This window comes from Strix aluco, chromosome 6 (genome assembly GCF_031877795.1).
Source record: "Strix aluco isolate bStrAlu1 chromosome 6, bStrAlu1.hap1, whole genome shotgun sequence".
In the NCBI taxonomy this organism is placed as follows: Eukaryota; Metazoa; Chordata; class Aves; order Strigiformes; family Strigidae; genus Strix; species Strix aluco.
Genome location: NC_133936.1, coordinates 38,351,884 through 38,372,770, shown reverse-complemented (window position 1 = coordinate 38,372,770; position 20,887 = coordinate 38,351,884). Strand labels below are relative to the sequence as shown.

General features: G+C 41.7%; 1 protein-coding gene across 27 annotated transcripts in view; it reads right to left on the bottom strand.

Annotated features, from left to right (window-relative positions):
• The window catches only part of MAP2 (microtubule associated protein 2), a 242,021-nt gene that overhangs the window by 17,519 nt on the left and 203,615 nt on the right, over nucleotides 1-20,887 (bottom strand). For 15 of the 27 annotated variants that reach the window (XM_074829675.1, XM_074829674.1, XM_074829688.1 and 12 more), the window contains 6 exons: nucleotides 15,447-19,253; nucleotides 14,991-15,197; nucleotides 14,467-14,601; nucleotides 10,223-10,284; nucleotides 4,826-4,979; nucleotides 2,233-2,576 (listed from right to left, as the gene is read on the bottom strand). In XM_074829675.1, coding sequence (XP_074685776.1) covers nucleotides 2,233-2,576; nucleotides 4,826-4,979; nucleotides 10,223-10,284; nucleotides 14,467-14,601; nucleotides 14,991-15,197; nucleotides 15,447-19,253 — 4,709 coding nt within the window. Of the gene's footprint in view, nucleotides 1-2,232; nucleotides 2,577-4,825; nucleotides 4,980-6,362; nucleotides 6,549-10,222; nucleotides 10,285-14,466; nucleotides 14,602-14,990; nucleotides 15,198-15,446; nucleotides 19,254-20,887 lie in introns of all 27 variants that reach the window. The other 12 variants (XM_074829687.1, XM_074829699.1, XM_074829691.1 and 9 more) reach the window with 6 other exon arrangements.

Below are 20,887 nucleotides of genomic sequence, written 5' to 3'. Positions count from 1 at the left end.
ATGCCGACTGCTGTGCCATCCTTCACTACCTAGTAAAGGCTCTGTGCAACAGTAGTGAACTGCTAAGCAAACGTAGCTGTCTAGGCATGGTGTTTACAAAGAAATACAATTTGCTGTGGCCCCTTGGTCTTGCATGGTTGTTGCAGTCCACAGAGAGTAAGAGGGAGGAGGAGGATAGGCTAACATGGTGTGGTTTCAAGCCCCATGTCCAGCAGCTGGGCTTGTTACAAGAACAGTCTGAACTTGTGTTCCGAGCCTCCTGGAGCCCCTGCACCCTGTGACCATCTGCCACAAAATATGTCAAATGGGACTTGAAATCCCATATAAAATAATTATACAAATACTTGTCAAAATAAAGGCAGAAGAACCTTTGCTGAGGCATTATCTTCTTGACTTCATCTGAGTAACTGGCTACTGTCCAAATCTGACAAAACACTGAATGTGTTAATTTACCATGAGAACAGGATCAACGCCTAAGAGATACCTTCCTGTTTAAAATATGAGCCCGTTGGGTTTTTTTCCCTGGAAGACCTGCAGTAGGCATAGGGGTGCAACGTTAAGTTTTGATCCAATTTATTATTTTTTTCTGAGACAGCATTAGGCAACCTCACTGTTCTGTATGTTCCACTATGAGTTCCAAAACTCTGATATATATATATATATAAGTATCTGATCTGGAAACACTGTGCAACCCAGCTTTCTGGAATGTCTTATTTTCAGGACAGCTGAACGAAGGAGCATGTTACTCACCCTGATGTCCTGTCTCTGGAGGTAGTTGAGAAGTGAACCTTTCATAAAGCACTCACATTGCCACTGCTGTAACTCAGCAATCTCAGGGAAGTAAAAGGGAGCTGGGGGCACTGGGTGTTCTCATTGTGGGGTTGCGTCCAGAATCAATATGAAATGCACAGGTACTTTTTACAAAAAATAAATCAACATAATTGTTTACATCCACAGGACTGAGTTGTTCATATTTTTAGCATAAATGTTGGAAAGCTATATTATCTTTTCTCATTCAGCCTCTTTGTTTCTAAATAAAATAGTATTTCTTTCAGGTTATAAATGGTTTCACAACTTTTTAAACGTTAATAGAATGGACCACTTTATCCTGTAAAGCTAGAACAACAGCTCTTCCAAGCAGAAAGACAAACAGATTGCTTGGACATGATTTTGGCTTTTAATGCCATCTGTGTTACCATTTCTGCATTGCCCAGAAATGAGAGAAGACTATTCCAGCTCTGGACATAGCTTTGCTTGGTAGGGCATCAAGCAGAGACACTTCAGAGGAAGGTATAAACAACACCATACCTTGGGAAGATTTATGGTACTTCCTATCTGATCTTTCCTCAGTCCCCAAAAGCTTCTGCTTAGCTTAAAAGCCTACATATTCACTGTCCTTTCCAAAGTTTGGTAAGTTCTCTCTGTAGTAACAGGGGATTTTCCTACCCCACACACACGTTCAGTCTTTAGCCAAAAGCAATCCTCATGACAACGCGCTTCATTGCTTAACTCTGCAAGGTATGAAAATACCTTTTTTTCAGCTTTTAATTGCATCACCATGTCCCTGAATTCTTGTTCTCTCAGACAGTGAGAACAGAAAATCCTGATTTGCCTTATTACATATTCACCTTTTCTTAGATACATTCTCCAGTTTATACAATCTAAGCTTTGTTCCTCCTTATTCAAACCCTGCAGCAAGAAAAACAGCAAAGTCTAATATTTGTCCCCTCCCATCATCTTTACCTTGGCGTGAATTTACCAGGTTGGAGGCTGCAACCCTCATTAACATCATCCAGCACAATGCACATATCACGTAAAATGACACAGGAAAAGGTCATGGTGCTGTGCAATCCTGCTAACATCTATCTAGGTTGAATTTGAACTTGCTTGAATTAAAACAAACCTCTTTCATTTGCTGGTACTGATGAAGACTAAACAAGCAGCAACTGCTGAGACTCAGGCTGAAACATATCTATGGCGTGGAGTGCAAAGTCTTGTTTGAAATTTTTCAGCTGATCTCAGGGAGGCACTGTTAGTTTCCAGGTGACAAAATACTTTCTGAAGATTGTCCTGGCCCCTGCCAATTAACATCACTTTAACAACCAATGCATATGGACAACAGAAGCAGCATTTGCAAGGCAACTCAAAATGGCTCCCATTCCATACCTATCCCAAAGGTGCACACGTAAGACTAAATCACATACGGATGAACATAAAGAGTGGAATCCTTACCTGCCCCCCTTTAGGCTGGTATTTGATGTTGTCTGTTGATCCAATTTTGGACCTGACATTCTTGAGGTCAGGTAGAGGCTGATTAATAACTCGTAGCTGCTTCGGAGTGGCTGGAGATTTAGGAGGAGTGCGAATTATAGCAACTTTTTTCTCAGTAGGTACTAGTATGGCAGATTTGGGCGTCCCAGGAGTATGTGGGGTTCTGGAGTAGCTGGGTGTTCCTGGAGTGCCTGGGGTACGGGAGGCGTAGCTTGGTGGTGTCCCTGGAGTGATGGCAGTGGAGCCAGGAGTAGTGGGGGTAGAAGTTCCACTTTTTCCTGTTCTGCTACGAATTGGCTCTGATCCTACATGCAAGAAAAAAACCAGCATTAGACCTACAGAAATACAGCTCTTCTTCCCTCTCTACCTCTTAAGACTGCATACCCCTGTGTGCCAAGCGAGATACAGCTCTAAGATGGCTGTGCTAGTGCTGGAACAGCAGACTGGGTGTCTGTCCTCGTGTCTTGCTTTGCTAAGCAACCTGCCAGGAGTTACCTTGTCATGTGTGGCTGAGCTGGTAGATTGCCCATATGGTGACTGAGCTCTCTGTTCTGTAGCACAGGTGGGCTTCCCACACCACCAATGCTTCCTGCAAAGCTCGCTAAACAAGGCACAGTATCAAACCAATTTCTGTTTTGGGGCAAGGATGAGAAGCACTCTTGGAATCTAACCTTTGGGACTTGATCTGACAACCAGACTAGCCAGTAAGAAAGCTGTCACCAATTTCAATGGATTTGAGCATTAGAGTGGGAAAAATTCTGATTGTAATCCTGAAATTAGAGGCCCCAAGTGCCTGGCTGCTGCTGGTCACATACCATTACTGGTAATCTGGTGGCTGCAGCTGAACCCTGGGTGAGAATTCAGCTGACCAACAAGTCACAGCTCTGTTGTGTGGATGGGCAGATGTCCCTCACATTCAATTGCTATTTTTCATTAGTGCAGTGAAAGAAAGCAATTACAGATAGCAACCTTGATTAAAAGTCACGTTCTAGTTACATCTGCATGCAAGTTAAAATTAAATAAATACTGTAACATTTTGTAATAGCTCCATTCAGTGGTTATGGGATTGCCAGTCATTTTCACCACACACAAGAATTGGTTTACTAGAGGCACTGTGCTTTCTGCAGCCAGATCTGCTCGTAACTCTCAAACACAAACAAACAGAAGCCGAGATATCTCCATATGCTGCTTAAAGCAAAATTTTGCTGAGAATACTCAGGGAGAGAAAGACCAAACCAACCCCCAAAGCCTGGGAACCCCAATGCTGAATGGGTGCATATGTTTTCACCCTTAAAACATTCAGGAATTATAAATCCAATGGGCCTCTAGAGCATCCAGTGGGACTAATAAAAATCTTATTTAACGTCTTTGTTAATCAGTCTGTTTATGTAACGGTGGTGGACCAAACCCAATGCATTGCTGCTCCTGGGGTCCAGGAGAAACTCTGCTCCACATGACTCATTAGACAGCTTGAACATATTCCACTTTCACCTCCAGTTTCCCTGAATAGTTTCTTTCTTCCCAAACCAACCCTAAACCAGAACCTTCTCACTATACCAACTAAGACAGAAAGGGAATGATTTTCTTCCCCAGCTCCCTGCAGCTTTGGTATATTTATTTTTCATTCCTCAGCCCTTCACCACATTGGAAAATGCTCAATGGCCTCTCGCTCCTAGTCAGCAGAATGGGCTGCTGTGCCAGCTGGGGGTCACTCTGTTTACAAAGGGTGTCTGTTTTACCTTTGGAGCATCACCTAAGAATTTCAAATGACTTTTTTTTTGGTAGAACGTAATCATCTACTTCCCTTAAACTGTCTTAAAAAGGGCTGAGATTGGTTTCTAGAGAGAAACCAGAGGAATCCCTATTAGAAAGCAGGGAGCCAAATCCAGGTTCTGAGGCCTGGGCTGAATGCAAATCTAGCTAAAGGTTCTGGGGGCGTTTCATAAAGTTCCCTTTGTCCTGTGATTTCTTTTGGTTTGTGATTTGATAACATCGGTCCTCATAAAAGGACCTTGCTGGTTTACTATCCTAACTTCCCCCAATGAGTCACTCCACTAACTACCATCTCAATTCTCAGCAGAGTTTTTACCCTAGGATTAGAGCACAGGGAAATCATTACTGTGAAACAGCAAATTACTGACTATAACTATTAGGTTCACTTTTCCAAGATCCATCAGAATATTTTATGTTGCCTGCTTCAGGTTTGTCTCATTTTTCTTGTTGCTGTTCGTAAATGCCCTGTGTTAAGTATCTTACCCAGCTCTGAGCTCCCTGCAAAGGTATTTTCTAATACCAGTGATCAGTCTGAACAGCAGTCCTAGCTCTGGGCATTGCAGAGTATGGGAAGCGTGCATCCTGTCCCTAGTTTCAAGCCCCAGCTGCTCAGTGCTTCGTATCTGAACAAAACCAGTCTGGGGGGCTCTGATTTCCAACAGCATACCCCAGACCTACCCCTCTGTAAAAGGGACACATGATGCTATGGCAACGTGACAGATCTAACAAGGATGGGAGACACCCACAGCAGTAGGAGAGGGTTAATACGCAAAAAACATACGGGTGGTCCGTCGTACTGAAGAGGAAAGAGAAGCTGTGAGGGAGAGCGAGTTCTCCTCTCGGTCTCGGTCTCCTGATACACCTCTTCGAGGAGGAAGGATAGAGGATGGTCTTGGTAGAGAGGAACGCTTTTCAGGACTCTTGCTTACTCCATCCTAATAGTACAAAAGAAAAAAGGAAGGTTTCATTTTCAAAACTCACTCTCTGGGCTGTGATTTCTCTCAACCTATATACAGAGGGGAAAACCTCATCCTATGGGCCCAGTTTACTACTCACACAGGAACCTGTGGGGATCTAGCCACCTCCCATGCTCTGCTTAGCTCCCTGGTGCTTCTTTACTGCATCAAAACACCCAATAGTCACCTTCTGAGCTACTAAAGACAGATGTAGACACTCTTGGATTTGAATTTGAATGGATTCCACATTCGGTTCTGAATAAGGAACAAGGGTTTTTTAGTGGAAGTTGAAAGTAGAAGAATTCTCTGGAGTTCAGGTGTGAAATTCTTGTGTGTATTCACCTGCAAAGTAACTGCAATACTGCTGCCCAGAATACATCCCACACTATAATGTTAGGTGATGTGTGATTTTTGCATTTTCAAACACTAACTTGTCATTTTTTTTATGGAGAAAAATTTTTAGCTACAGCTTATTTTTTGAGTACAGGACTATTAAGCCTGGTGTCTTATTTCCTTCCATACTCATCTTTTTACTTTTTGAAATCAGCAGATACCTTCTTTTTACCATGGTTAGAGCAATGGACATGTATGTTAGAATATTTTTGAACTTATGGAATGGACAGCCAAAGACAGTCTTGCATAAGCAGATAGTCATCCCAAAGGCAAATATGATGATGGTCCCAACCAGTAGAAGACACACCAAGCATAGTGCTACACAGAAAATGGAAGTCAATAGTGAAAACAATTACTATCCCCATTTAAAAACTAACTCAGCATCAAGTAAATTTGAAACCCAAGTGAAATGTAAACATGGGGAAGCTAGGATGGACTGCCAAACATCTCTTTAAATTTATACTGCAACTTCTTCAACACGGCCCCATTCACAGACCAAATTTGGTTCCTGGAGCATTTGGCTTCCACCCTTATTGCTGGTGATTAGAACTGTACCCTCCTACACTGGGGATTTAATTTGTTTTCAGAGAATATTAACTGGTTGAAAATTACTTTTTTTTTTTTTTAATTTGGAAGGCAAATTAGTACTGCTCTTTGCCACTTACCCACATGCAAATGGGTGCAACTTCTTGGCAGTCAGTGAAGCAGCATCCATATCATCAATAAAAAGAAGATATGTCCTTCTAGTTATAACTTATTTCACTTATGTTTCCTCTGGAGAATCTCCTTCGGTTTTATCCATTTTGTAGCACAAATCTTGTAGCCTGATAATCAGTTTTCCTGCCACTGGATGTAAGTAATCCCACGTAAGCTTCGCAGAGAATTACTCAAATTCAGTGGGGAGAGAATGTGATCCATGGAGTTCACCTACACATCTCTCAGCTAACTCTACCAACTCTGCTACCTTACCTTAGCATCTGATTTTGAGCAGGGCAAGCAGTCTCTTGGGCCTGCTGAGGAAGGCCGTACATAATAACTGTCTGTATCGGGAAAAGTGGCCTTTTTAGTAGTTAATGAGCAAGCTGAGCTGGGTCTTGGAGGAAGCAATGACTGTGCTCTAGATTTTGAGGCAGGAATCTTTGACAAAGAGGCAGTCTAGTCATGAGAAAACAAACAAAAGAAAACATAACATGAAGCTGGACAAATGGAAAATACATGCAACATGGACCAAAAAAAAAATGCCAAGCTCTGAATTAATACTTTTCCTGTAATGGTAATGGTGTCTATGCAGTTCTGACATGCATGGAAGTTTCAGTTCTGTGTTGTTTGACTGAAACCATCTGGGTCCGGACAGAGTTACTGATTCTAGGAAGTACTCTCCTGCAGATGCTATTTTTGTCTTGTGTTAATAGGACAAAACTGGTGCCAGGTATGGCATTTAACTGGTACAACTGCTGGTTGGCTGCATTAGAAGCAACTGCAAAACTACAGGAGCACCAAGAGATCCTAGTCCTTTGACACTAAGTTGTGCATTTGAAATATAGCCCTCCAGGCTACGGTCAAGAATAAAACAGTGGGAATCTTAAAAGCAAAGTTACACTAGTATTCCCACAGTGGCAGAAGGACAAGACAGTATTGCTTCTTATGCCACCGTGTACACATAAAATCCCTAATGCACCCCAAACACTGTATTCTGTGTATTTGGTGTCACTCTATAGAAATTCATAAATTTATATTGACAATGTGGAGTCCTGGGACAAGGAAACCTGTATGTGGTTGAAAGGCTGACATGATATGTCATTGTGATTAGATACTCATCTGATTGTGAATAATGACAATACTCCATTGAAAGAACAAGTAAACACCAATAGGACAAGTTGAAAATTCTTTGTTGACGCTTAAGAGCGCCTAACTGCTTTGCAAAAAGGAATTTCTTTGAAAGAAAATAGGGCTACTTGCTTAAACAACGTTTTTGTTTCTCCCATGGGTATAACCGATACTACAAAGAACAATTGCGAGGCTCTTATCTTGGCAATGCAGTCCTGATTCTCTCTGTATTCATACAAGCATGAAGTTGCACAGGACATACACATACACGCAAGCATGAAGTTACACAGAACATACACATACATAGGAGCAATCCCAATGGACCTGTAATTATGGGATTTGGTATAGAACTTTAGCCATGAATAATTTGGCATTTGATCTACATCAGTCACCTAGACTTTCTCAATGTTCAGAAAAGGTATATGAATTACTCCTTAAGTTGTCTTTATTAGAAAATGAGAAAAGAATGTGTTATCCAGTCCTGACAGGCATCTGGCTTAGGCTACACACTCAGCCTAAAGAAAACTGAGGCTGCTGTGCTGAATGTCATCCATGACATCATCAACATGATTAAGAGTTGCAGAACTGTGTAACAAACAACTCCAGTCCTACAACACAGCTGAGAGGACTTCTACTGGATATCATTATCCACACCAAGTAGCAAGACAAGAAATTAGTTAAAAGACTGGAAGTGCTTTACTAGCAAGAATATATTCCTTGAATGAGTTCATTCAGTGGTTTTCACCTTTTTCAATCTGTGGGTCATGAAAAATGTTTCTCCTAACAAGACTTGGAAAATTCTTACAGATTCTAGGCACAATGTAGAGACCTCGTCCTTTGCACTCATATTGCATACAGTGTCCTGCATGAATACGTGCATCTAATGGGGATGCTAAAGATGGACGAGACTGAGATCTTTCAATGGAACAGCTGGGGAAAAGACATGACCTTGAGTTAATGCACTGCTCTGAGATTATCACAGTCTAGATCCCCTCAGTGTTATTTAAGGAGCAAGGCACTTTTTAGCACCAGTAACAGCAGCAGAATCTGGCCCAACCAGATTTCAGTGACATGCTCAAGGCTGGTAGAGCAAGCAAAGAAACCAAATGCCTCAGTCCCTCCCTGTGCTCTACCCAGAAAACTATTCTTCTTCTCTGTTAGCAATACATTGCCTTCTACCTCTGTTATAGTTCATGTTGCTGGAAGTGCCAGCAGTCCACAGGACAAAGATCTATGTGACACACACTTAGACTCAGGGCCTGCTGAAGCTGGGATGCAGAAACCTCACTTTATTTCAGAGGTGTTCCTAACACGACTGATCTCATCTCGCTATCGCAGGTACACAGCTTCTTCCAGCAGATGGAACTGCTTAGCCTTTCCTGAACTTGTTCTGCAAAGCAGTATGTCAACTGTAGTTTGAAGATGGATAACAAAACTGACCGGGTTGGATGATCTAACATTACCAGTGGAGAGGAAATGGCTGCACTTGAAGGACATAAAAGGTGAAAATCAGGAAGAAACACAACAAAAGGGAGAGGTCTTTATAAAAGCAGAGATGAAGCCAAGGCACAGAAGAGAAAGTGTCCAAGAGTTATGTGAGTGTGGCAGAGAAGGAAGGCAACAGGGAGAGAAAGTAAGCAGGGGACAGATTTCTGATCTTTGTTATAGCATAAGGGATGGGAATAAGCAAGGTATGTAGAAAGCAGGTCATTTCAGAGAATGATTTTGCAGTGCTTGTACTTAGAGTACTTTGAGCACTCCATGAACACAGATGACACTGAACATGGGCTAGTATTGACTTCTCTTGTGTAAGTGTTGATCATCCCCCAAGAAAACACAGCAATAAACCATACTGTTGACTCAGACCAAAAACCTGTCCAGATATTTCCTACTGTACTAGTAAAGAAGCTCTAGCACTTTCCCAGTTATGTGCTGAAATGGGTCAGAACTGAAAAACCACATGAAATCCCAGAATCCATAACTGAATTCAGGTCTAAATTTCACAGTTCCTCCAAAGCCTCCCATCAGTTATACTGCTATCATCATTAAAAATTTCATAAGATTCATAAATAACGCGTAGTACTTTATAAGACAGAGCTTTTTGTTCCCCAAAGAATTGACAATCTGGTTAGACAGATGAAACAAATCAGCCATGGAATATATTAGGAAATGTAGAGTAATCCTAAGGAACTTCTTCATTGTTAATGATGGCTAACAATGACAAAGTATTGTCGTGCCGCAGATGTGAATTAGCATGTGTCAGTGTCATGTAAAAAAACTGTTGTATAGGGGATGGTGAAAGGAAGTTGTTTTCCTGGGGATTTTGGAGTTATGGGACAGGAAGTGTAGGGTCAGCATGGGAGCAGGGTGGAGAGGCACTGCAGTATTTGCTGAAGGAAACTCAGCAGAGGAGAGCCAGACACAGGGAGCAGAACAGGTTGCAGAGCAACTGAAGGCAGGGCACATAACTGTCAGATTAAAACACAGACAGAGATCAGCAGTCCAGGAAATGGCCTTTCAGAAAGCACTTAATTGCATATAAAACGCTACTGGCCAGTAACTTCTACACAGGCACCACCTCTGCAGAATGCATGGCTATGTAACAGTGCAGCAGAAGACACCCAGTGAGTCCTGGGGGAGGGTTTCTGCCTACATAGCAACCGAGTCGGGTGCTGCAGCAAGGGCCAATGTACACAGTTTATCCCAGAAGACGACCTGGCTCAAAATGCTGAGCAACATCCAACTCCTGCAGTTCAGAGTCTGTGTGTCCCCCATGGATCTGCAAACTGTCATCATCTACTACCCGGGACGGTAATTCAGAGGTTATTCAGGAAAGGTGGTTTTAATTACCCTTTTAAATAATAATGAATATGGCAAACAAATTCTAAATGGAACACAAATTTTAAATGGAACACACAATTACTTACTGAATTAACACAAAAAGATGTGAAATAAGGACAAAGGAAGATTATAAAGATGAATGAGAAGACGATTTTACTCACTGAGAGTTTTTCCTTTGCTTGTTTAAATACACCAGGAGCCTGGTTTGTTTCACCACCTGCTGCTGAGAGACCCAAAGAAAGACTTGATAGTTAAAAACAGTAATAATAAGCATTTCCACTTAGTACACTTGTTAGAACAATTAAATGCCTTGGAACTACTGTGCAAAGCAATTACTTTGCGAATTACTCTCAGTGAACTGCATGCAGAAATGTACCTGCCTTAAAAATGTCCTATATTCATCATACTTGAGGTAAAATGGTATTCTACACATTTCAAACAAATCAAAATTTTGTATTCATGTTCCTAGAAGTCTAGAAGCTGCAGTAAAAAGTTCAATAAACAGTTGACAACTATAAGAGGCTCTAGTTCTGAAGGTTAATCCTCAGACATCTTAGCATCCTGATTTTCAGTCCTCTAAAAATCAGGCTCCTTTAAGTAATCCACAAAAGAAAACTTGAAGAGAGGCCCCTGAAATCACCACTTTTCAAAATATTAGCCAACATTCCTAATGGAAAGAGAGAGATTCACTGTTGAATTATCACCCCAGTTGCATCAACAAGGTCAGTGTGCTGGGGGTCAACTAAGCCCTCAGACTAGCAATTCAAATTATATCTGGGACATCAAGTATGTTAATTCAGTATTTCATTTATCCGATACATCATGGTTTGAGGTAAGATTTTTCTCTCTGACTTAGATTCCATCCTTATGAAAAGTTTTGGAATGGGGCATCTTTTTGCAAAGCAGGTTATTAGCTTCACCCCAACACTGCTGGCTCAGGAAGCGATCTGCCACACAAAAACTAAACGTGAAATCTTTTGGCGTCTGTGCCAGGATGCCCTTAGTAAATGCAGAAGCAGGACGGTAATCACAGATGACAACTTTTTGCTGTAAACCCAGCTGTCTTCCAACTGTAAAACCAACCCAAACACACTGTACAGGACAGAACAGATTAATTTTCTCCTTTCCCTGTGTAGTTCCCAGATGCAGTGAGGAGATCCCTGGTTTTCTGCCACGCTTCCCACCCTAGTTCTGCCCTCTTAATATATTTTATTTTTTTAATTGAAGGAGTAAGAGAAAAAACTTGTGAGGAGGAGAAGAATATGTAACTGTGTACTTCAGTTCTGAATTTGTAACAGGGATAATACAGCACAGCCCTCCTGCATCACATTCTACCACACCTGTTACTGCTGGTTTTGGTCTGTTTTGCATCTCTTCTAAATAATCACAAATAGCATCTTTCCTTCTTTCCTTGGTATTGAGCCCCTACCAGCCACTATGAGGTGTAAAGAATAGCTGTGCTGCTTGTGCTGACTTACCTGAGAGCACCACAACTTCTCCATCTGAACAAAAGATCTCTACAGGCTCTGATGCCAGTTTAAATACACAACAAACATATTTTAACTCAGGGGGTGACCCCAAAATTGAAGACAAGGAACAGAAGCACATCACATAGTGACTCCTGCTCACAACCAAGGTAATTGTCCTGGCCTTGCCACTGTGAACACTCCTCTGATGGCACAACTGCAGTGGCATCTCACACCCACAGCCACTAACAAAACACAAGTCAGACTGGGGTTTCCTTCGTGGAACTACACCAGTCAAGGCAAAGACTTCACAGCTCTTTCCTCAGAGTTGACCATGCAGTTTCTTTTTTCAATTGGCAAGGATGAGTCTCTTAAAAAGCTGTCCCTCCCTTGTGGACAGGGCACTGTAAGTTACCGGTATTTGCCAGTAACATGGGAATTTTTTTCAGGTATTCAGGGGAAATATGTTATTTCTTGGGCCACTACACAGAAAATACAAGCAAATACTAACTTCTTTTGTATCTTATGACTGGACATGTTTAATTTTAAAGTCACAGTAAATGCAACATGGAGGTTTTAATTGACTGCAATACACTCAAAGCTGTATAGACTACACTGCTGATGGACTTTTGGTGGGACTCCATTGGCCAGGTATCACTAAAGCTGACAAGACCATTCCAAATAGGACACAGTGACAGTCAAAACTGGCTTCAAGAAGTGGTGTTGTATTTTATGTAAAAGAAAAATGGGAAAGACACAATGTCCCTCTAAATTACAGATCCTGGAAAGAGGTGAATGAGTGTTTCAGGCTCAGGGATACGCAGGTTAACATATGGCCACCTACACTCTTAGGATATCACATAGCTCTGCACTCTTTCTCATGGCCTCCCCTCCAGTCCCATCAGTAAGTATAAAAAGGTGAGGTAGAAGAAAATATGGGATACTGTGAATTTTCCAGCAACACAGAGTACAGTGAAACATTCTGAGAGATATTTTGTTCACTTTGTGGTGTGGTTCAAGCTCCTCTGCTTTAGAGCCCAAACCTCAAAGTTCAACCCACAGTAGTGAAAATTTTATGAACAATCTGGGTCCATCATTTTGGTTGCTCTCTATCTCAGGATTTAAATGTACTGGGAGGTTGGTTTTGTATTACATTTTTCACTTTGACTAATACATCTGCTTCCCTACATATTAGAGTGAGAGAGAAAAAGCTCTGACAGTTGCCAGGCAGCGCACATTTAAGGCACCGGGCAGATTTCCTTATGCAAGTCTACTGGTATGACTCAGGCCTCTCCGGGACGCTATGGGCCCTACGAGTTCAGAGGGGTTACTGGTAGAGTACCTGAGGGCAAGACAGCACTGACCACATGGCTGTAGAAGTGTAGACGAAGTTGAGAACACTACGAAGACGACACTTTTTTCCCCCCATTTCCACCGCTTATTGAACCCCCTTGGTTTTATGACAGAATATGTGAATTATGGGTCACAACTTCTGAGCTGATCAAGCTGCACTTCAGCAAACCACAAGAGGTAGCAAGAAAAGTTGTTTTAATCCTTTTTTTAAATTCCTCACTCTCGGGTAGTTCTGCTCCAGAGTGCAAGTTAGGACAGCCCAGAGACTTCGAACTGAGGAGAAGCCATTGCTGCAACACAGAGGGGCCTGGATCAGCCTTTCCTTCCCTGGCTCCATTTCTTGTGAGGGGGGGCAAGTAAAAGGACCAGATTCCCTCACAGGAGCAAGGCGATGGGACCGAGGATTTAGTTCTGTTGTCCTAACCGAATACCACCAGGAGACAATACATGCAGTTGAGGCACGATATTAAAGCTACCCTCACATAACTACCCTTTTACTGTACTTTCACTAGTCAGGCCTGCAAACGGAGACTGGTTTAAATTTAGAACAGGAGTGACTCATTGGTGCAAAACCGGATGGGAATGACTTCTTAGGAACACTTCTGGTATTGCACTGTTTAACTATAGGATGGGTAATAAATCCTGTTCTTAATTTCTAAGCCATGAGAAGAGGCCTATACAGTTCTGCATTGCTGTGTATAGTTCTTCTCTTAACAGCCCTAGTTTCACTCATGAACAACTGCACTGCAGCATGCAGCTGTGTTACATGACAGAAAACCTCTTTTAGCAATTTTTTTTTTTTTTTTTAAGATCACCAGAAAAGTCAAGATGTTCATCTTTCCACCCTGAACTCACAGTAACAATGAACATGATGAAAATGCTGAAAATGTTCTTTTTGGTCCTCTAAATAATGATACACCTATCAAGATGGAACAGGAATCATTTGTTTCGTCCTTTCATCTTCCTCTACCAAATATTAAGGTTTTTGCTTGGAATGCATTCGTAGTGTGAGCCCAGATTTCTTCTCTTTCAGCTTCATGCTGCATGTGCTGGATTCCCCCTGTGGATTTTGACTGTACAGCATAAACATCAGTGACAGATTGGGAATTGTCAATGCAGATAATATCAATCGACAAAATATAAGTCTGAAACACTTCTTATTATGCATGAGAGTAAAAAAGCAAAATAATGGAAATGCATACCATGGTTTAAGCTGTCAACATTTTCCCACCAGAAAAAAAAAAACATAATTAAAAAAAAAAAAAAGAACAAAATGATGAGTAGAGGTTCCTACAACACCACACTATAAGCACGATGCCAAGTTACAACCACAGCACTTGGAGGTCCAAGCAATGACAAGCATACATGATCATGGCCTCCATTAAATAAACAAGCAAATACCAGGAAAGAAAGAAGAAAAGAAAAATGATAGAAAACACCAAAAAAAGCAATACTATTTGTGAAGACTGATATTCTTGGAGGAAAAATAAAAAAATAGAGAAGCTGCTATAGCCATGAGATTTACAAAAAAAAAAAAATGTCTATGTTTGCCAGCCACATTGCATAACTGAACAGAACGCAGTCACCTGTCTGCTTCCGTTTAACACAGGAGAGATGAGTTGGTCTAGTATATTTGATAGCAGGTTTTAAAATGATTTTCCTGGAGGGAGAGTGGGCCTGAACTTCAGTTTTTTTAGCAAGTTCAGCTTTCTTATACACTGCTACGGACAAAAAAAACACAAAAACATAGAATCAGGAAAAAAACAGCAAACAGTTTCATATGACAATACATCAAGTGGCAGGCCCACTGCTCCACGACTCAACCCAATGCGTCGTTTCGACTGGGGTGAACAAATCCTAAGCTGGAAGAGTGGGAACACTGGTGCGTTCACCTCAGACATGTTACCCAGTGATCAGGGGATGCCTACAACAAACGGGACCAGTGGAGCAGTGAGCCTTGCACGTGGCTTTTCATATAGTTGTACAATGTCTCATTAAAAAGCACTACCATTAATACTGTTAAGGTGCACATCATCTACAACAGAGTAACGGGATAGTACTGTACAATAGTAAAAAAAAAAAAAATTGTAATAGGGAGTGTTAAATGAACCTTTTTTCCTTCTCACTTCATCTCTGGAGAGTGTGCTAGGTTCCTTTTTAGCTATTTTCCTTTCAGGAGTAGAAATCCTGCCTCTCCCCGTTTTAAAAGGTTTCTCTTTTTTATGCTTATCGAGAGATGATCTTCGCAATTCTCTCTCTGCCTTCTCCTCTTTAGGAACAGTCTCTAACTGTTCAGTCATGATGCTCCTATCATCATCTGTAGGATCAGAGCAAATTGTAACAACAAACAAAAGATTAGTAACAAATGTTAACAATACTGCTGTGGAGCAGGGAAAAAATAGTTGAAGACAGAGCAGATGGATTAATTAAAAAAAAGGCAGACTATTTAACCATTTTTCTGAAACATGCTGAGATTACTATTACAACTATTATAGTTTTGGTTTTTGATCATTATGATTTGGAAGCAAAAATATTTAACAGACAAAACAGAAAGGATAATGCACACCTTGAGTATCTGCCCAGAGACTGTCTGTGTCCATGATGGAGTCATCAATTGTTGTTTCATCTTTGTAATCATCACACGTCTCTGTCTTGTAGTCGGTGAGCAGGATTTCTTCTCTCTGGGGTGAAGCAGGAGCTTCTGGGGAGCCCTCCTTGGGCTCAACTTGAATGTCAGCCACTTCCTCAACCTCCAGCTCCTCTTCAGCCTGGGAGTCTCCTGTTTCAATGTCTTCCTGCTGAGTAGCAGCAAAGCGCACACTGTGAGAAGCAGATTCACCCTCATCAACTGTTGTCTGCACCACTGTGATAAAGTCATCCTCTACTGTCACCACTGATTCAATAATGCCTTTCAGTTCAGGCAGTACTTCTGGGCTACCCTTGGCTAGCATTTCTTCAGCAATAGGTTTCCCAAAGTCTATTTCTGGGGGAATTTCTGATATAAGATGCTGTTTATCCTCTTCTTTTACTTCTCGCCCTGCTTCTACCTCTTCTTCCTCATGTTCTTCCCCTTTTGTGGCCCCAGCTGTCACTTCACATGGCAGCAGCTTTTGGATTTCCATAGGTTTCACAGCTGTATCAGGAATCTTTTCAGGTCCTTCTGCAGCCTGTGGTATGCTCTCCATCTGAATCTCAGCAGGCTCTTCTTGGAGAGGCTCAGCTGTTGGAAGGAGGAGCTCCATAGAAGGCTCCTTTGCTGGTAACTGTGCAGGCATCTCTTCCCCAGACACGGGAGGTTTTGAAGGTTCTGCTTTGATGTCCTCTGGTTTCAAGGATTCTCCATTCAAACTTTCTTGGGCTTGATCATGCTCTCCACTAGATTCGTAAGATTCCTCTTTATCAACTGCCTCTTGATGTACCAGATCGGGCTTAGTTACTTTTTCCTTAATTTCTGTTTCCGACAGCTTGGTGCTGTCTTTCACATAACTAGGCTCGGTCTTGGAAAGTACATCTGCATCCTTTGCTTCTCTGGACAAGATGGTCTGATCTTTCTGTTGAGTATCTTTGGGTTCAGGCTCTGCTCTTTTAACAGAGGCTTTGTCCTTCCCTGAAGGGAGAGAAACAACCTCACTGATCTTAGTGTCTAACTGACTCTGATATTCTTGGTCAGCTCTCCTTGCAGCCACTTCCAAATCATGCTTTATAGCATTGTAATCTGGTTTAATTGGAGCTTCTATCTCAGCTAATTCAGGAACAACACTAAGAGTCTTCTCCTCCTTCTCCATCAACAAAGAAACAGCATCCTTTTCTATTGCTATCTCTGAAGCTGATACTCTGTTATACATGGTATCATCAGCTAAATGAACTTTATCAGCCACACTTTCTTCTTTCATTTCTAAGATTGCCTCAGGTCTTGTCTTCTCTGGCTCTGCACCTCTAATGGAATAGATCTCTTTAGAGTCAACTTGATCTTCACTTTTTTCTAGCACAGTATCCAGCTTCTCTTTTTTCTCCTGCTCAAAGTCCCTTGCCAGAATGGACTCACCAGTGGCATGCTGACCAAAGTCTTTTTCACTGAGGAATTCTTCTTTAGATTTCTCAGCTGCTGCCAGCTTCACCTCTATTAAAGACAGGTCGGGAGCTAGGCCACGTCTCAGTTTTTCATCTGTGCCTTCGTAAAAGGGACAGGTTTCACTCGTCAAATTCTCACTGTCCTGAACTGGAGAAGGGAGTGGGACTGTGTACTTATTGAAAACACAGTAGCCCAAGTCTTCTAGCTGACTCTCAGCTTTTAGAGTTACGTGGTTTTCATCTGTCACAGGTGGCAGGGCTGTGCTGCTGTCTTCCACAATGGTGTCAGAAGGAACTGACTTCTTTTGCGTCACCTCAGCATCTGCACTCACGGAGGCTAATCTAGATCTTGTCCCTGCCAAGTCTAACATTTCAGGCAGGTCAGGAGCCAGGACAGCTCCATTTTTGTAATAGTCTTTGGCCAGGAAAGGTGATTCGGCCAAGGTCTCAGGCTGGACTTTTTCTTCTGGCATTGTTTTTTCTTCTTCAACATGCTCATCTTCCTCTCTGCTATCAATGGGGAAGCAGGGGGCCTTCTCCAATGCTGGTGTGGTTGCTGGCAGGTAGTCATCACCTTCATCCATACTTCCACTAGTGTTAGTTAGAATATCTGAAGCAAGGGGAGAAAGATCATGTGCACGACCAAAGCTAAATCCTAGAGCTATTGAATCCAGGCAGGACATGGGCAAGTTAATAGACATACTTCTCTGTTCAATTGCAGATCTCCCCCCAAGTCCCAAGCTCCTGCTCAGCGTTAGGTCATCTTTATTTTTACTGTGGAGTTCTCTCTTATCCCCATAGACTTTGGGGTCGATAGTGAACATTCTTTCTGTTGGGGAACTTGGTTCTTCAGATTTGTCTGGTGTAATGCTCTGAGCCAGGGTACTGTACCCTATTTCATGAGCAGGCACACTCTGCTGCTGTTCCAATTCTGTCTGTAATTCTTCCTCCTCATCCTCTTTGTCTTCGGGTATTAGACGATCTGCCTGGTAAGGCTCATACATACTCTCTTTAGTGTCACTTAGCTCATAGTAATCACTGCCTTGTTTCAGTGCGTCTGCTTTGACAGCTTCCTCTTTCAGAGCAGAGGTTTCAAAGTACTTGGACATTCCTGATCGATCCTCCTGAGGAGCTGAAACACTCATCTTATCCTCCTTGGTATCTTTTTTAACATCTTTCTCTTGAGAAGCTTCTAGAGTAGGAGTCTTGTCAGTGGTTAAACTTGGTGCCTCAGGGGCTTTCTCTGTTATTCTGGATAACTGAGTGGTATCAGGGTGCTCTACTGTTTTCTCAAGGGTCAGTTCATGGCTTAACTTGGCTGGGGGTACCTGTGTGCTTGGCTGCACCTCCTTTTTCATGTCTACTGCTGCTGGGAGCCCACTTTGGCCCATTTCTTCTTCTGCTTTGAGAACATCAGGTGACTTTTTAGCTTCACCATCCTTTTGAAAGTCTGCTTTGTCTAGGGAAAGTGTCTTAACTTCAGGTTTTGTGGTAAATTTACCATCATCTAATATTCGAGCCTCCCCTTTATCATAGAAGTCATACCTTTCTTCCTCATCACTCTCATCCTTGGTCAAGTCCTTCTCCTCCCCCCATGCAGGGATTTTCTGAGTGCTTGGTGTTTTCAGGCCATCTACAGTTACTGCTGAGACTTCTTGCAGAGCTAGTGTCCTGTCTCTGTGGATCTGTTCATCTTTAGTGAGATCTTTGGCAAACAGTTGGTCAACGGGTTCCTGTTTTGTTCTGGAACTCTCTTTGAGTTGAAGCTCCTGGGGGACAGCAGGAGATGGGCCTGAAGGAAGTTCACTTTTGGCTGCTTCTGCCTTGGGTTCTGATAGCAACAGAGAACTTTCACCATAGCCGATGGTAAAATCTTGGACATCTTTAAGGTCGTCTTTAAATTTCATAGACATAACTTGGCTGGATGATGAGGGAAGATCTGCAGTCCTTTCTTCTGTTTTGCTCCCTTTGGGCAGTTCAGATGACAAGTCCTTTTGTTCTTGAGAAGCAGGAGGCTTGGCAGCAGGTTCTGCAAAACTGGCTTCCACTTTCTTTTGTGAATCAGTTTCCAAGATCTGTTCTGACAGAGGTGAAGGCATTTTTTCTTTGTCTTTGCTCTGTGAATCCTTTTTATCTATAGCCTCTGTTTTTGCTGGCTGTGGAACTAAGGCATCATGTTTAGGTTGCTCACCAGTCTTACTGTCTTTCCCAGTTTCATGTTGCTTTGTGTCTAATGGTTCTGCTGCGAAAGGGCGTACGCCCTCCTGGACACGGAATTCCATCTTCGTGGCTGCAAGTAAACCTGAAGTAGTTTGTTTGGGTTTTATAACAATATTATTTAAAGCACTTACAGGCAGGCAGTCATGTGGCTTATAACAACATCTTGGTATGAATGATGGGAAGGAGAGGGAGAAAGATGCAAACATGCAGCGAGGTCATCCACCTAGAAATCTGCTTTAAAGTGTTAAATCCTACTTTCAGTATATGAGGTTTTATAGTGAGAATGCACACATATAAATATGTGACCACTGAAATGAGATGAATTCATGTGAATCCTTCATCTTCATGGTTTGTATACAACAGCAAAACCACAAGTAATCCTCACTTCATTGGCATGCTTTGCTGGACTTTGTAGCTTATGTTAGTTTTGGGTTAGTAAAGTCTGCAAGATTACGTCCAATCAATAGTATCTTTGTGTTGCTGACATTTAAAGCATACATAGTTATACATTTCTATATCTATATATTTTTCTTTTACAGGCAGCCTAAACTAAAGAAATAATGCATACAAAATGTTTCGCGAGTGTCAGAAGAGGCTTGGTTTTTTAATTGTACCAACTTTTGACACTCACTCTTTGGCAAACAACAAAACTCTCACTGCTGTTGTGAAATCGTTAGGTGTAAATCAGCAGAGCTATTAATAGTCCCAGATCTTAAAGGTCTGGTCTTCAAAATGGCCAGCCATCTTCAGCTGTAACTGAAGTCAAAGAATACCTGGCATGTTTCAATGACTGTAGATCAGACCCTAATTAAATTAATTTGAAACTAAAAATACTACTCTTATGGTATGCCACTATATTTTTAGCGAGTAATACCTAGTTAAGTGTTTTTTTTTTTTTTTACACACGTTCTGTTAATCATTAATAGCTTGCTGGTTTTTAGTATCCTATGGAAAATAATGATTCCTATCATGTGGAAATCTTCCTATCATGGAAAATATGAAGAGATACACTGCAGAATGTGGCAGAACTTTCTGCAGTAATCTGTAACAAAAGTTTTATGAGTTTTTTCTAAAGCTTGTTACAGCAAGCATTGGGCCAACCCTGAATCTCCTCATATCTGATTTAAAGTCCATGGAGCCATCTTTATGCTCTGATGAATCTGAATTTTTTAGAACAATTAGTAACAAAGTATTGGACATTCTTTAAATATTTGCTATTGTTAACATTTAGTCAGAAAAGCAACTGCCATTCTAAACTCTACAGGTAGAAAAAACAGAGGTCTACAACTACAGTAGTTTTGCTCCTTTATGTTTTTACATTTGGTGACTTACTTGCAAATCCTATGAAGCATAAAAACACAGCCACTGAGCTGAAGTCATCCTCGTTTCACAGAAATTAAGTAGCTAGATACTGACTTTATGTATCCTACCGTGCCTCTTACTGTAGTGCAAATGAACAAAACCAATGGCATCGAAACATATTCTGACTGCCAAAGGAATTTAATATTCTTTAGCTGAACCAGCCAGAACACCAGCCTCCCAAATGCGTGTTTCTTAGCCAGGTAGTGAATGGGTACATCACTACTCCACACAATAGGTCTTTACAGCTTATTGCACTGGCTGAAGAGAAATACCATTAAAAGGAAAATCCTGAAGCTTAGTTCCTACAGTTGAAAGACAACTTATTGCAGTCAGCATTTTGCTCAGTAAGCAGAT